General features: G+C 31.4%; 1 protein-coding gene across 1 annotated transcript in view; it reads left to right on the top strand.

Moving 5' to 3' along the window:
* The window catches only part of mib1 (E3 ubiquitin-protein ligase mind bomb 1), a 276,457-nt gene extending 261,485 nt beyond the window's left edge, over positions 1-14,972 (top strand). Inside the window, exon 11 of the mRNA XM_075356782.1 lies at positions 14,817-14,972. Coding sequence (XP_075212897.1) covers positions 14,817-14,972 — 156 coding nt within the window. The remainder of the gene's footprint in view (positions 1-14,816) is intronic.
* Positions 14,973-16,941: the final 1,969 nt, after the last annotated feature.

Genomic DNA, 16,941 nt, shown 5'->3' with positions numbered 1-16,941 from the left:
ACTTTTGGTAAAACTTTAACATTTTATTCTAGTAATACGTTTTAGTAAAAATTGTCCAACTATGAAAATTACGCTGCGGATATATATTAATAAAAAATTCAGGGATGAGCGTAGAAAGCGAAGTAAATAAATTTTGAAACGATTTTCATACAAAATAATTTTTGACTGCAAGGTTTCCTTATGATTAATAAATTAAATTTGATACTCGAAAGAACAAACAAAAAGTTTTGATTGGTTTTAGATGTAACAATTTGATAAATTTTAAATCCTAATTAAACGAAATAACATTCAGTTACGTACAGTATTTGTATATTATTTAGTTTTGAACATTTACTAGTTCATTCGTTAATGTAAATGAATTTTATATTTAATGTAGAAATAATTTTTTTTGCAAATTAATTACATGTTTCATAAATATGTTTAATTTCGAAATGTTTTTTTCCAGGCATTATATAACTTGTTATTTTTTTTTTAATTTATATTATATCCATGTATACTAGAATATATATGATTGTTTAATTTTTTTTCTTTAATACTTGTTGATATAAGACATTATTTTCAAATACCATTTTTTTATTAATCGATATCTTATTTTTAATTTTTTGTAGTATATTTCCTATCTTTGATAATGTAATAATGTTCAACTTTATCATCGGGGAATTAGACCTATTAAATTCATTCGAAATCTGTGAAAGTTTAGTAACATCATTGCCTCCCTCTTTCTCTTCCAATCTCACTGCTAATAATGTACTAGTGGTCGTAGTAATTATTGTTATGCAGTTATTTTACTATTGGGAAGAGAATTTCAATATAATACCGCTGCACTCTTCGATCACTAACCCCCCTAGTATTCTACTCTCTGTATTTTATATTGCGTCTTGGTTTATTGTAATATCAATTTAATTCCATTATTGTAATATCCATTTAAGTTTCAGCTTTGGCATCTGTTTGATGCCATAAATTAAACGATTTATTCGGTAATCGGGCATGAAGTATAATCCACTGTTGAAAAATTCTTAGCCATATTTCATTTTTAATCAAAGCCAATAGATAACCCAGAACGACGACAAGCGAGCTGGATGATGGACTCCTACCATTCAGCTCGCTTCCCGTCGAAATGTATGTAACAATCAATTCTACAGTTAGCACTGTATTAGTAATTAATATTTCTTATTGATAGAAAGTAATATGGTATGCACTTCATTACAAATCCGATTAGTTTTGGAACTGTCCTTTACGTTCCGTCTGTAACAGATGAGGTAATTTTTTTATTTTATGAATGTCTGTTTTTTTTATAATTTGTAAAATAATAAATAAAAAAACTACCGTTACGGTTTTAAGGTCGAGGTAATTAAGTCTTATTTGTCTTCATATTGTGTAATTTAAATATTCTTAAAACCGCTTTTCTCAATGATTTAGGATTCCTATATATTTTCACTATTCGGTTTAGTTTTAATTCGCTTTGGAATATCGTTTTAGGTGATTATTTTGATATTGTATTGTTTTAAATTTACGGGCGGTATGATCCTTTTTTCGAACTTTGTCAGACGTTATTACGGCTTACGCGGACTTTTATTGTGGACATATTTGGCTGCCGGATAGTATTGTAGAAAGCCATTACTGCAGTTGATATATATTCATGGCGACAGGGGGTTTAAATGGAGGCCATTAGAATAAATTTTGGGGAAAAAGTGTTTATCGGAGAATCCGTAGAGGTACCCGGATTATTGCAAAATGCTTTAAAAGCGATCATTTACGTTTTTAACGGCGGAGTAAATGGATTCGAACGGAGGATAAAGACGGGACAATGAATTATGTGTGTGTTTTTGTACGTGTGTAAGTGTATAGTAGGAAAGAGAGTATGAACGTGTGGGTGTGTGTGTGTGGGTGTGCGTGTAAGTGCAGAGACGCGGATACGTTACCGGGCGTGGAGGTGTTAAACGATTTCCAATAAAGATGACGATGGTTTTGCTCACCGGTTGTATGAGCGGGGTACCTGACCTAGTGTGGCCGCTTGATGCATTTAAATGACGGCAATGCACTCTAACTGTTTGTTGATATTTTATATAAATTCTTATTGAATTTCTATAATATCTTTAGTATATATATTATTTTATTCGGTCATAAATTACAAAGTATCTGACCATCGAGATCGCGCTTTACTTTTTTTATTTCTTGTATAAGTAGACATACAATATTCTGTACGGCTTTCAAATTACTTTAATGTATGTTAATATCTTTTGATAAAAAATTTTCAAACTTATTTTTTAAATAAAATAAAAATTTTATTTCCGTCAAATCGGAAAGTAGATATACTAACTTTTTCTACCGAATACGGCAGTTCCAATTTTTTTATAAATCGGAGTTTGACCTTAATTTTTGGAGTTTTTTTGTTTAGATGTACGTCGTATAGCTGTACCAGAAATCTGAAACAAAGACATATGTGTAGTTTAAAGAGATGAATTATCATTTGATTGATAAGTTGTAATATATTTTTAAATAAAAGTAGAAATACTAGTAATAGTATATTGTAAGTCAATTATTGTATTATACATTCATAGATATTGGCATAAAAAGTAGAAAGCATTGCTTGTGGTATATTGTTTTACGGCGTTAATTTATTGCATTACTTATTTTTCTCGTTGAGAAAATAGGCGGTTTTATTTTCCCTTGGAGTAATGATATAAACTAATCAGTCAATCCCTGTTGTGAACAGAATAAAGGATAGATCTGAACGTCACCTCCCAATCGTTCAGTCAAATCTCAATGAAAAAGCCATGTGCCGGAATTGTGCGTGTGGGTTAGCGCTTGCGTTCCCATTCGGTTTGGTTGAAGACGAGGCATGTCCTGAAGAAATTACATTGTATGCTTTCAACTTCGCGATAGCGTCTGTCAGTTAGCTTCCTATGAATCCCAATTCAGCAAAGGTATCTTTGTTATTAAAATATATTAAATTTTTTATTATTATTTTTTATGACCTCATACGATAACTTTAGTCAGCCTGTTATCCAAGTCTCTTCGATGGGACTGTTTGGGCCTTGCGGTCGTCCCACTACTTTTTCATACGTTCCGATCTTTGTGCTCTTTCTAGTGTTGAAAATGTTCGTGTTTTGAGTGTGAAGTACGTGTTTTTCTTTTTGATTTTCCTGTTTAATTTTATCTTACCTGAGGTGTCTTCTGGTGTAAGGACAGTTCCTTCAGGTCCTCTCTTATTTCTATGTTCCATCTGCATCCTGTCTTAGTTACTGAACTAGCTGTTTCAGAAGTCTTTAATTTTGCATCCACATGATATATCCAAAGAATACTAGTCTCCTATTACGCACGGTATCAGTAATGTGTTCTAACTCTTTGTACGCGTCTTTTTTGAGCACAATCCACCACTCCCCGTCTTTCTGGTACTTTTTATTGATACAGGTTCTTCTGATTTTCTGGAGTCTGATTCTCTTTGATTTTTCATTCAGGTGAAAGAATCTTTCTGCTGCATAATTGGATTCTAGTTTTATAACTATGTTGTACTATCTTATTTTTGCGTTTATTGATAGACATTTTTTATTTAAGTGTACTATTTTAATTTCTGATCTTTAACTAGCTTGTTTCTTCTTATTTAGATTGAGAATTTTTCGTTTAGGTTGTTTGTTATTATTTCTCCGAGATATTTAAATTTAGTGAATATATATACTTTATTATATATATATATATATGTCTTGTATGTATGTGTGTGTGTGTGTGTGTGTGTTTGGCCTCCGGTATCATTGCTTCGGAGGATGAGATGATATGACAATTTTGCAGCGTGTGAAAATGTCATTTTTTGACCGGTATTCGAACCCAGAACCTCCGGATGAAAGGCCGATACGCTACCATTTACGCCACAGAGGCCGACATGTGTATATACACACAAGTATATATATATATATATATGTTTATGTTAAACCTGTTTTTATTTAAATATACAGGTGATTAAAAAAGGACTGAAATTTAAAGATGTTGACGTTTAATTACAATATTTATAGATCGATCGTAGTGTCACTTTGTGGCAAAATATATGAAGTCTTAACTCGTTTAGCGCCGACTTTCTTCGCTATTTCCATTCTGTTCAACTAGAAAAAGACTACTTTCCCTTGTGTAGAGCGACAGCGCTATGTGTATCGGTTTCATAATTCGAAATCCGCGACTACATTTCATCGTAATGTTTGATAGGATTACGATGAGGTTATAGAATTGGGAAGGATTAACCAATTCTCCAGACAGACTTCAATTTATTCCTGGCATCAGAAAGTTGTTGAGATTAATCGTTCTGTTCGCTATGAGACTTCATAATGTCGCCATATGTTTTTATGATGCTATAGTAAAGGTTACGGAGGAGACGATTTGTGCGCACTTCTCATAAATCAACGCGACTTGTTTATTGTGAAAACGACGGTTTGGCGGTTGTTGTATTATTTCTTGACAGACTTAAAACCATACATGTTCCACTATACCACAAATTACCGACGCACGTAAGGTGAAACGTTAAGAATTCTGATTTGAAATGTGAAATTCGATTCAAGGAAACGACGTAACCCTGACTCTATATTGTACCCTCACTCCAAAAAATAGTAATAATTTTAAAACCTTGTAGAAGGCAGTACAGTGGATCTTTTTCGTTGCAGTTTTTTTTTCTATTAGCAGCTCGTCGGATCCACAACAAAGTTGTTTCCCATCGAAGTGGGGTCTTAACCCAGCATCTCTCCCTACACACCCCACATCCCACGTAGCGGCCGGACTACTTCTGTAGTCGACTACTATGTTGTGACGTCACAGGTGAGCGGTAGAATTAAATAGATGAATAATATTTAAAGTGGCCGCTAGTACCATCACGCTCATGCGAATGAAATACGGTATGTGCGCGCGCTTTAGTTAGAATCATTGAATTAAATAAACAATAAAATATTGTATTTAAATAAAATGATAAATATTTTAAATTGTGTGTCTATGTGTATGTAAACCGCGTGACGGAAAAGTTCTACAGCTGTGTTGTCAGGTTTTTTTTAAGTAATACTGTACTTACTACGTCAAGGTTACCAAAATTCAAATCTTTTATGTTTAATGAGACCTTTGGATTTAATACAGGTTGAATAAAATTGAACTCTAACATTTTATTGATTTAGTTAGAAATTAAATTATGTTTAAATTTGTTTAAATTTATGTTTAAATTATTTTTCGTCACAAAATAATAACCAAATAAATTATAAGATATCATAAAAATAATGTAGCATCTTTGTCGCCACATTTATTTCTTCCTGTTTTTTCTCAGCCCGATGCATGGTTTGATTTTCTTCGATTTTCGGTTAACTAGACAGTTTAATAATTATAATAATACAATTATGAATTTTTCTGCTCTCAAAGTACAGCTAGAGTTCAATTTCTAACCGCCTAGGACATTTATATTATGTGAAATATTAATTCTTGTAAGCACTTTATACTTAACTTCTTGTCTAATTTCCTTTTCAGCTATTATTTTATTTATTTTTTCATATTTTTTCTTTTACTATTTATTATTTACGTGTTGGTGTTTTTTGTGGACTTTATGATCAGTAGGTGCAATTAATAATTTAAAAAAAACAGGGGGCGATTCGTGGTCGCCGTGCAGGGCCAGGGAATCAGCCTGGATGCAGAGGACGCTTTGGCTCCTTCATATGCAAGAATGAAGGTCAGTTGGGGTGCTCCGATGATGCATTTGTGACCCTCAGGTGTGAGAGGGGAGACGCGGCGGTTTGCCGGCTTCGCGCAAGGCGTAGCCGGCAACCTAGTGTAGGGACGGGAAGGGTAGCCTCTCAGTGGAGGGATGTAGTGGTCGTCCAGAAGGGAGGGCTACTGCATCTTGATGAAACTGAGAGGACCCCGATGGGACGCCACAGAAAAGGCAAAACAGAGTGACAAGGCAGACGGAGTGTCGTGGCAGTCGACTGCCACGACACTCCGACATTCCTGCGCATAGCCTAACGAAGGAGGCCGGGGATGTTGGGGGTGTTTAACAAGATTAACAAAAAAGGTGCAATTAATAAAATTGGTTGTGTCTTTTTCTCCATTTTCATATCACCTGATTTGGAGGTACGTTGGACCAATCATTTTTTTGTCTTCTGTGTCTTTCTTTTTGTACAGTATAGTTGCATTCTATCCGACCTTACATTTGGTTTTGATTTTGGCTTAGAACTTCGTTTTCTTGGTGTCCTTGGTGACGATTTTGTCGGTTTTGTCTAGGAGCATGCTTTCTTTGATTTGAAGTCCCATTTGATTTTTTTCTGTTTAGTTGAACCAATCTGGTATGGATTTTTTGTTATGGAATAATCAAAGATTTGTTGGTTAGTCTGTTTGCACTCATTCTGAGGATATGTCCGTAGAAGTCGGTTCTTCTTTTTCTCATTGTATCTGACAGTGTTTCTGTTTTTTGGTATACGGTTTCATTTTTATGAGAATTAGTTTGTTTTGGAATTTAGGGCCTAAATTAGAGAATAAGATTTTCCTTTCTTGATCTCCAGTCGTTCAATTGGGTAGTAATTGGTGATTGATAATGTTTCGGCTGCATTCAGGGCTTCTGGTTTGAGTACCACGTTGTAGTATTGTATTTTTGCATTGCAGAATAGAAATTGTTTTGTAGATGCTTTTGGTGAGTTAAAAGACTAGTTTGAGTTTGTTTCTACTGGTTTCCTTTGCCTTTTTCTAGAGGACATTTCTGCTGATACATACACCGAGATATTTAAATTCTTTGACTATTTCTATCTTTTGTTCTCCAATTTTATGCATGTACCTTGGTGGTCATTATTTTGGTCGTTTCGAAGAAGATTTTGAGACCTATTTTCGCTGCTTGTTTTTGCATTTCTATAGTCTGTTCTTTAGTTTCATTCCATGTCTCGGCTAGTAGGACCATGTCATCTGCAAAAGCTAAACAGTTGATTTTGATATTTCTGTTTTTTGTTCCTAGTGGGATTTCACTATGGATCTTTTGGATCCATTTTCTAACAATTTTTTCTAGGGTGCAGTTGAATAATAGTAGGGGGAGTCTGTCTGCTTGTCGTCCGCCGGTTTTCATCTCGAAGGATTCGAGTAGTTCTCCCGTGAATTTAACTTTGGAGTATGTGCTGGTGAGGGCTTCTTTAATTAGGTTTGTAGTTTCGTTGTCTGGGTGTTGCTTTTTTAGTATGAAGAAGAGGGGATGTCGGTAAATTGAGTCGTACGCTTTTTGGAAGTCGATGAAAGTAAATATGTATGGCTTTGTTCTTGATTTTTCATAGTTCATGAGGTTTGGAGGTTTAGGCCTTTCGTAAAGCCTGCTTGATAATCACCGAGTTGACGGTCCAGTTGCGATTCTGTTCTGTTTAGTAAGGCTTTGGAGAGTATCTTGTAAGTTACATCTAAGAGTGAGATCTCTTTGTAGTTGTTGGGGATCTGTTTGTTGTGTGTTTTTATTAGTTACTTTTATTTTCTTTCGGGATGATCTGTGCGCTTGTTCCGTGTATAGTCGTTATATAGTGTTTCAGTACGGAATATTATGAATATTAAGCTAAGTTTTAATAAATATGCACGTAAGGTTTTTGAAAAGATTATAATATATTTTTTAAAAACATTTTTCTTACCTTAATTTTTCAAGAATTAATTTTAATTACAATTTTTTTCTGTATCTGTATATTATAAAAAAGGTAAAACTTTTATAAACGAGACGTGACATGGAAATTATACCAAAAATGAGATGTACATTGGGAGTCCATTTACGTGATGGGAACCTACGTTAACGTTTTTTTCATCAGGTAAAATCCATAAATTTATCCTAAATTAATAAATTAAATTAATTAATTTAAACATTCCGTAAAGTTTTCTCATGAGTACGCCACATTTTATTGTGATTGAATCAATTTAAGAAATCAAAGCAGAAATAATCGTCGTTCTTGTTAATGAACAATTCTTGTGAAAATTCTATTTCATTTTAGAGAATAACGTCGATATATATATTAATCCGTTTGTATTTGACAGATAACGTTGTGGACAGTTTACTTAAAAGACATTTTTTCCGTTTGTAGTTTTTTTGCTCTTATAAAGACGTTGACAAAAAGTGGAAAATCATTTGTGATATTTCTTTTCACTTCATTCGTCTTTTCTTTTTTATCGATATAAATAAATATAATATCTTTCACGATAACAAAATTTTATGTAGTTTACAAATAAAAACGCTTGTCCGGAACATTTATCATATCAGTTATTATTTATAAGAAAGAAACAAAAATAACTTTGTTTTTAATACAACGAAGGTTTCAAGTTGCTGTTTTTGTCTTCAGTTATTTTTATGTTATAAATAAATATATCGTGTAACATAATAGTAATAACAAAAAAAACAAAAATATTATTAAGAAGAAAACGTTGTCTTCCAGAGTTTTCCCTGTGAAACGAAATCTTGTATGAAAAATTATGATTTATGTCGTACATATTGTACAATAAATATTAATTTAAGTTAGAATACCCCTACTAAACAAGTACGTTATTTAAAATAACAAAATCCTGAGTAAGATAGTATTCTAAATACGAGTAGTTCTACAAATTTTAATTCATTTTACATAAAAAGTAATTAAAAAAGTATAATTTATGATAACGGGATTCTGTAGCGACGTAGAAATTAAAGTTGAAATATAATTTCAATATTTCTTGCGGGTTTGGTTGAGAAGGATGGATGATTTCTATTACTGAAACTTCAAATTAAACTGATATTTTGTTAAAAATTAAACCGAACCGACAAAAAAATTCAGCTATAAAATTAAAAGTAAATAGATATTGTGATTTTAGTATTTAAAATAAATGAGTAAAAATAGAATTACTTTTTATATGTAGCAGAAAAAATACCCCACACTAGTAGATATTTTTTCCTTTAATGTAGCGTAAGATGACAGCTTTTAATTTGATTTTTTACAGATCAAACCGGATAGCGTTTATCGCAAAGAAATGAATTTTATTAAAGATAAACCTGGGTTCAGTTGTTTACTAGAAATAACATTGACAGTATACAAAAAAGAATCTGCAAATATTTTACAATTTTTCAAACCTAACTTATTTCATAACAATAGTGGAGAAATATCGAAGTAATCATGGATAAAAATAGATAAAGAATATTTTTAAAAATTACGTGGCTACGTGTAGGAGATTAACCCCTCGGTTCTCGGAAACGCTAAAAATTGAACTAAATCCGTAGTAAAAGCGAGTGAATTGCTTTTAAAGATTGCAATTTAGGATACTTAGGCAAACTAAGTAGAAGTTTGAAACTTAAAGAAAGGAGCATTCGGCTCATTACAAATGTAGAAGATCAAAGAAATCGGCTGTTATAGATCGGCCAAAACCGATCACAGTTTTTTAGAAACGAGAATTTTAAAAAGAATTCTTGTAAGAAACAGGAAATAGATACCTACAGGTAACAGGATAGATAAAACTGGATTGGAGGTTTAAATATTTAAGTGTCTGTAAACTAAATTTATGCTCGTATTTTTTTCTCTAAAATCCTGACTGTAAAAACTTGTTTTATATTTTTTTTTTTACTAAACAATGTAAAAATAAATGTTCATACCTATTTTTAACCGATTTCAAAAAAGGAGGTTATGTATTCGACCCGATTTTTTTTTTTGTTTGCTCGTAACTTTTTCCTATTAATTCGATTGAAATAAATATTGTTTCAATGAACGCGGCTGCTTTTCGCGGTGGTACCATGATGTTGAAAAAAATGTTTAGACACAAAAAAACTGTCTGATAATTGACAAAAATATTTTTTTCGCCGTCCGGCGGGTAGGTAGGGTCAGTGGGAATCCCGATATTCTGTATGAATGCGTGACGTTAGATGATATTATAAGGTCTTCTGTAGGCCAGGTAATTTGAGTTTCTGCACAATATATGTAGCACAGTCAATAAAAATCATAAAAATCGAGATATCTCGTCTTAAACCTTTCAGATCCAACATACATTATATATAATATGTAAGACCGGTAGGGACAGTGGGAATCTCACGGACAATCGTATTCTGTAGACGTGCATCACATTACAAGGTCTTGATGTAGGAACCATTTTTTTTTTTTTAACTAATTGTGTCTTAATATTTCATTTTTTGTTTTTAATTTTATCTACTTTTTTAGTTTTTTTAAAGTATATAAACGTTTTTTTCGTAGCGTGTACTGATTATGATTGTATAACAGTCGTATGACCATCTAGATTTTAAGTCTTTCTTTCAACTGCTTTTGGAGCATATTTATGTTTTCCAGTTTATTTCAGGAATCGCTTAACATAGCATGTACTAACTTACAGTATAATAAAAACGAAGAGCAGCAGGTATCCTGAACCCGAATTTCTTATTCATTATTCTTTTAACAACGTATTGAGAGACATTACTGACTTGCATCAATCCAGATATTAGGGTTGCGGTTAGAGTTGATCAAGAAATAGCCGCAAATTATTTATGAGTTTATGGAAAGTTTAGGCTGTTTATTTATGTCTACTGGGAAAGTATTTCCGATAGTTATTTTTTGGTTATGTTTGGTATACCTTACAATTAATTATATTTTGGTTTTATTACTATTCGATTATTTTTTCCTTCGTTTTCACAGTTTTCATTTTACGTATAGATTATATTTTATCGTTCTTTTATTCCTTACAGTTTATGTTGTGTTTATAAGCCTTGTTCTGTATTATTATATGTTCCGTTGGTGTATTGTAGCAATTTCCTTATATGATGCTTCTACTTGTCAAAATGAAATAGTATGTGCTTCGGGGGCTATAAGTTAACTGTATTTTATCTGTCTGCAGTTTCAATTCCGTTTGATATACGAGTACGTGCTTTGTTCCGTTTCATTTCTTGTTATGAAAATTAATAAATTTTATGGTTTTTATTGTAATATTACTCGGTATAAAAATGCTATCGGATAATAAAAATTAATATTTATTAAATCGTTTGTTTTTTCGGTGAAAAGAAACCCGAGATTCTTTCCGTTTATTTTAAATCGTTGCTGTAGTACAGCCGTCTCCGAGAGCAATTTCCCATAGCGATAACCACCACGTTTGTCGTTGAAATACACTCGGCTTCAAATAAATTGCCTCTCGGCTTCGTTCTAGAGTTTGCATAAACTTCCGCTAATCCGGCGCGTCTCTTCTCTAACAGCTAATGCTTGCAGATAAATATTCGAATCCAGTCTACTTTTAATTATCTCCTTTCGTTACTCGTTTCCATTATTTTTCTTCTTCTTCTACTTTTTATTATTATTATTTTTATGTTGTTCATGAACCTATTAAATTGTTTCGCATCTCTAACAATATCAAATAATAGGATTTTGACACGGCCTTCTTATTTAATAAATTTGAATTAAAAGAGAAAAAAATATATATATAAATAATATTTAAGTGAATTTTAGCTTAAGTAACACCAATATAAATAGCGGTGTTACATGATTACATATTTACGCAGCCATCGGCCTAGTGTCTCCTTAATCAGTTTTACTTAAATTCAGTTCCTAACAAGGGTTTAACATTTTTCCTATGTCATTTTATTTAGCATTAATTATAGATAAAGATTTTCTGAGCTCAAAATATATAAGTAATTGATATCAGTAAATATTTAATCAACACTTTGTTAACCGCTGGTCGGAAAGCTCCACAAAGGAGCCTTACAAAAATTGTTTTTATTTTTAATAAACAGAATAAAATGAAAATTCAACACCTGCAAAATTTTATGCAGGTCGATTAATAAATATTGCTTGATCTATAAAGGAAGTCGATTTTTTTATTGATCCGTTATTTATCAGATCGAGTATTTTTTAAACACTTAGCCCGTATGCCGATACGCTTTTCCTTCTAAATAATTTTTTTTTATAGTTTTTTAATCCTTAGCAATATTATATCTAGTTAATTTTTTTCTTCATTTTTATATTTTTACATCTGAAACCATTTCATTTCCAGGTAAATGAGAAAAATTGTACTGAAGAAAAATATATTTAAAAAAAAATTAGATGTAATGATTTAAGACATTTGAATAACACATCCTTTATTAATAAAACTTTCAGGTTAGTTGATTGGTCTTGCCATTGTTCTTGTTCTAGTACCATTAATAGAATTCCAGATATGTCGGCCGCCTCTTGATCAGAAGCAATCTATATATATTATAGTTTAAATATAATTTTTTTTAAAAAATAATAATTTAATAAATAATGTTTAATGTAATTTAGTCTTCATTGAATTACTAACAGTTTTACTTAAAATCTTATTTCCGTTATTATTGTTTAGGATTGTAAGAGTATTTATTTACAACATTTACTACCATCGTGAAGGTTGAGTCCCATCATGACTTGAGTCTCTAATAGTTAGAGACTCAAGTCAAACAATTTATTTAAAAACTTTTCATTGAACTGTTTGGGGTTTAAACAGTTTTGATACGGAGCTTGCTGAATGAAATTATTAATGTTATTGTGTAAATTCCACTGAATTTCTTTGAAAAATTCTGAGATGTGCAAATGCTTTGTAAGGGAAAAGAAAACATTATTCGAAGAATACCGGACCTTGTTAATAAATGGGATTACTCACGCAGTTCTCGTCGTCGCATAATTCAAGTACCTGAAACTTTAAAAAATATTCAAAAATGGAATTTTTAGTCAGATTATTATTATTTTCTCACTGATATTCACATTTTAGTTTCATTATAAATCTATGTAAACTTTCCTCGCATAATCACGCTCCTTCTTAGGCCTATTATATATATATATATATTATGCCTAAGAAGGAGCGTAATATATATATGTCTCCCCCAACTTTTTAAGTGCTTCGTAAGTGTTATTTCATTACTTTATTTTTATTTTATGTCTTTTTTTTGTTTCATGGTCCATTCTTATTTATTTTTAATTAAAAGCTTTTATTTACTGACAATGGCCGGTTAACAGTCGAAATGCGCATCTATTTTAATTTTTTATTTTTTTCTAAGTGGTTCTTAAGTCTTTATCTTTCCTATTTTAATAAACTATACATCGTCTATTTTTAATACATAAAGATGCTTATTATAAATTCGACATTTTTATAAATATTTCTCGTAGACAATTATTTTTGTTTGGAAATATTTCATTTGAATTATTAGTGTAGTATTAATTATATTTTTACGTTAAAAAATTTTAACTCGTACAGTCTAACTCATTAAATTTATAAAAAGACAAAATAACAGGATTATCTTGATTATATTCTTCCTTCCAGTTTTGAATTTTACTTTAAAAGGAATTGTACGATGTCGTATGTATGTTGTTTAGATGAATGAACATAAACTTTGTTAGTGTCTTTTTGCAATACTTTCTTTAAAAAACACAACTTTTCCAATCGAATCTTGAACTAAAAACTTTTCAAATTTATTTAAATGAACATTTCCGACTGGATGATTGGCAGACAATTTATGGTGAATTACCTTTAAATCTTTTCTTTAACTGTTCTGAAATCTTTACAAACAAGTAATGATAATTGGAAATTCTTGTAGTATAACTAAAGTATATTTATCCATCTCATGCCCTTTTAAATTTATCTTCTACTTATCTATTATATTTTATTAAAATATATTTCTGTATTATGATTTTTTTAAATTATTTTATTTTTTTATGATTTTCTAAAGTACATCTGTTGACATAGTGTATGTCTGCGTTTTCTTTCGTCAGAAATTTTAACTAGATTCTTCAGCCTAAAATCTTTAACTTGGAAATATAGAATTATAACGCGTTCTATACCTAGAACGCGTTTATAAATTTAATTGAGATTTTAAAACTTCTATATTTTTCATAAAAAAATACTCAGTCTTTCTCGGGATAAAATAAAATACATAATTTTTGTAATTGTTTATGAATATCAAATATCTTAGACGGCTTGTTTTGAAATAAACCACACACTATTATTTTTCAGTGGGTGAAGGATTTATTATTCGGTTGCATTCCTCTAAATTCTGGGAATGGATCGAGGTTTTCCTATGGGAAACCAGACCTTATTCCCAAGTAATTCTTTAGTTCGTGCATGAAAAGAAATAAGTTGTAGCATTTATTTAAGGCAGTCGATTCAAAATCATTGGTAATACGCTGTTTCATTCAGGGTAAAAATATTCCATCCCGAGGAATTGTGAACGTGATGAATAGTGTCTGAATTACTTCTTCAGTGGGGATTGTTTGTCTTGTTTCACTTTCTTTCTATGAAGTAATGCGTATCGAATGGAGAATTTACGTACATTTTTCTCAATACAGTCTTTCTGTTTTTTCCTTTTATCCTCGATTTTTTGTATACTCTTTTATTTATTTTTTTTATGTTGTAAGTTTTACATTTTATATTACTACTTTAAAAAAAATTTAACTTGGTCGGTTGACATGAACATCAACTAAGTCGTAAATCACTGAGAAACTTTTTTTATGAACTCAAAAATAAAAGAGAATATTAGTAATTTCGTTAGGTTTTTTTTACTGTTACTATATGTGGATGGCACTGAATATTATTCCTCTTTTGTTGATATACAAGTGCAAAAAATTCGCTGTAATGTTCTATACGTATGTGTCAGGTGACACATTCCTCATTGTTCTAATTTTTTTTTTCACTGATTGATTCAAAAGAAAATCCCAGAAATCTTTAAGAAAAGTATGAGTATTTTTATAAACGCACAACTTAGAACTGTATTTTTGTATAGCCATTTGGCGCGAATTGTGAACAATGGGAAATACAAACGAAGTTTCCCCGTCATTTTTAATTATGCGTTTCACATTATTTTAAAAGTAAATCGATTCTTATTAATTCTTTTCTTATTTCTGTTACAGGACTCTGAAGGTGATACTCCTCTTCACGATGCTATATCTAAGAAGCGTGACGATATATTACAACTGCTGTTGGAACACAATGCTGATGTTATGCTGACTAACAACAATGGTTTCAACGCACTTCATCATGCTGCTCTTCGTGGCAATCCAAGGTAAGATTATGTTTTTAACCTTTTCTAAATGAATTTCTCTTTTTTTAACTTAGTAGTTTTGTTTTTAGCCCGTTATTATATACTATAATGTATCCAAGCGGCTAGAGAAACCTCTCCCCATTCCTTACTCAATATGCACAAATTTGCAGAAGTGGAAGGAGATTATGGACCGTTGCTGCCGTTGTCTTTTAGGGCTATCCCTCTACTGTAGGGTGGTGAGACGTTTAACGTTACCACTGCATCTAACCTTATCCGTATGCAGATAACCGGGCTAATATTCTCCGTCGAAAAGAATGGAAGTGCCTCAAGGCGTTTGGTTCATTATATATTATAAATTTTGTTGAATTTTTGTAACGAGAAGAAGACGCTGTTTAGTTTTTAATAAACATGAAATTTACCCTCCACTTTCTAAGACACTTATTTGATAAACTTTTTATGCGGAACACAATAATTCTCATTCCAGTGCGTAAAAATATTTTATGCTTCGTTGTATTTTATAAATAGACATATAGGTACCCGTTCTTCCTATTGGCTAATGTTGAGTTTTTGTGCTTCTTTTTTATTTGTTTTTTGTTTTGAGCTCAGGAAAACGTTTTGAATTATTAAACCAACACGTAGTTTTTGTTTAATGATGTTCAATATGCGAACGGAACGAATTAATGATTATATAATTTCTTTATCACATTGTGCTTTGGTTAAATGTTTACAAAACTTCTTGTGTACTCGTATAAACAAAAATACGAAACCCGTTTATCCATTTTCACCCTCTTAAAGAAAGATTTAAAAAGAAACATCTGCATCGGTCCTGATTTTTTTACCATATACGGTAACGAGATTACCTATAAATATTTATGGGAATTAGGGAATCTATTCTTAACCTGTTTCACCCGTTTACGGTTAGTTGAAAGGGAAGATCGAGGTTACTTTAAGTGCCGAATGTTTGCTTCAGTTATAGTCGAATCACAAGATCATAAATGTTTCGGGAACTAAAAACTTCAGCCTGTATAAAGCAGTTTTTTTATGGCTGGATTAAATGGAAATTCCAAGATGTATTTTCATAGAATCCTGTTATTATTTGCTCTGAAATTCAAACTTATGTCATTACTAGTTCAGAAGATATGTGCAGGTTACTCAGTGCAACTTCGATGATTTATTAAAGGCAAATTTCGATGCTTGAAGTATGTAATAATTTAAATACTCTAGGAGTAAGTAAATATTACTGATCAATTGCACCCCATCAGGAGCGAGATACAATATTTAGAGAAATAAATTTACACACGTAGTAAACTTCCCATTTAAGTTTTATTTAAAGTTTTTATTTTTATTTTATTACTACTTTATTTATTTATTTTTATTAAATGTAATCCCATCGGAGTTGTACATTTTAATAATTTTTGCTGACTTGTTTTGACAGACCTATTTGGAAATACAATGAAAAATTTCAATTTAGCTAATCAAAAAATTGAAGAATAAGAGATTTGGGAGAGTGAATCAGGATTTCCCCATTTACGTATACAGTTGATGTATGATAAATATCGAGTGTAGTAATGGGTGTAAATCATTTTAGATGATTTCTCACTAAAACGGATCTATAAAAAAATCTTTTTATTTTTGTTTCTTTTGCACAATGAAGGTTCGTTATTAGCGTCAGGACGTAATGCTTTTAAAATAAACAAACGAGGACATTGTTATCAATGTTGTGTACGGCCTTAAGAAACAACAAGACATTCAATAACATCGTCATATTGTTTCCTAAAGTACTTTCTATGTTAGTCCGTAATTTAAATTTACGAAGTAGTACTGCATAACAGACACAGCCCACAAGGATGTGGTGTACCGTTGGAAGTGATGTTGATGTAGTCGTAGCTAACACGAGCATCGGTCTGGGTCACGAGATATCCGTGATTGAGTTTAGCGTGCCCTTTTCGGAAACGGCAAATATTAACCTCCCCTCGACGGTAATTGCTGCATGA

Source organism: Lycorma delicatula, chromosome 2, assembly GCF_047948215.1.
Source record: "Lycorma delicatula isolate Av1 chromosome 2, ASM4794821v1, whole genome shotgun sequence".
NCBI lineage: Eukaryota > Metazoa > Arthropoda > Insecta > Hemiptera > Fulgoridae > Lycorma > Lycorma delicatula.
This window is presented reverse-complemented; position numbering and strand designations above follow the sequence as displayed.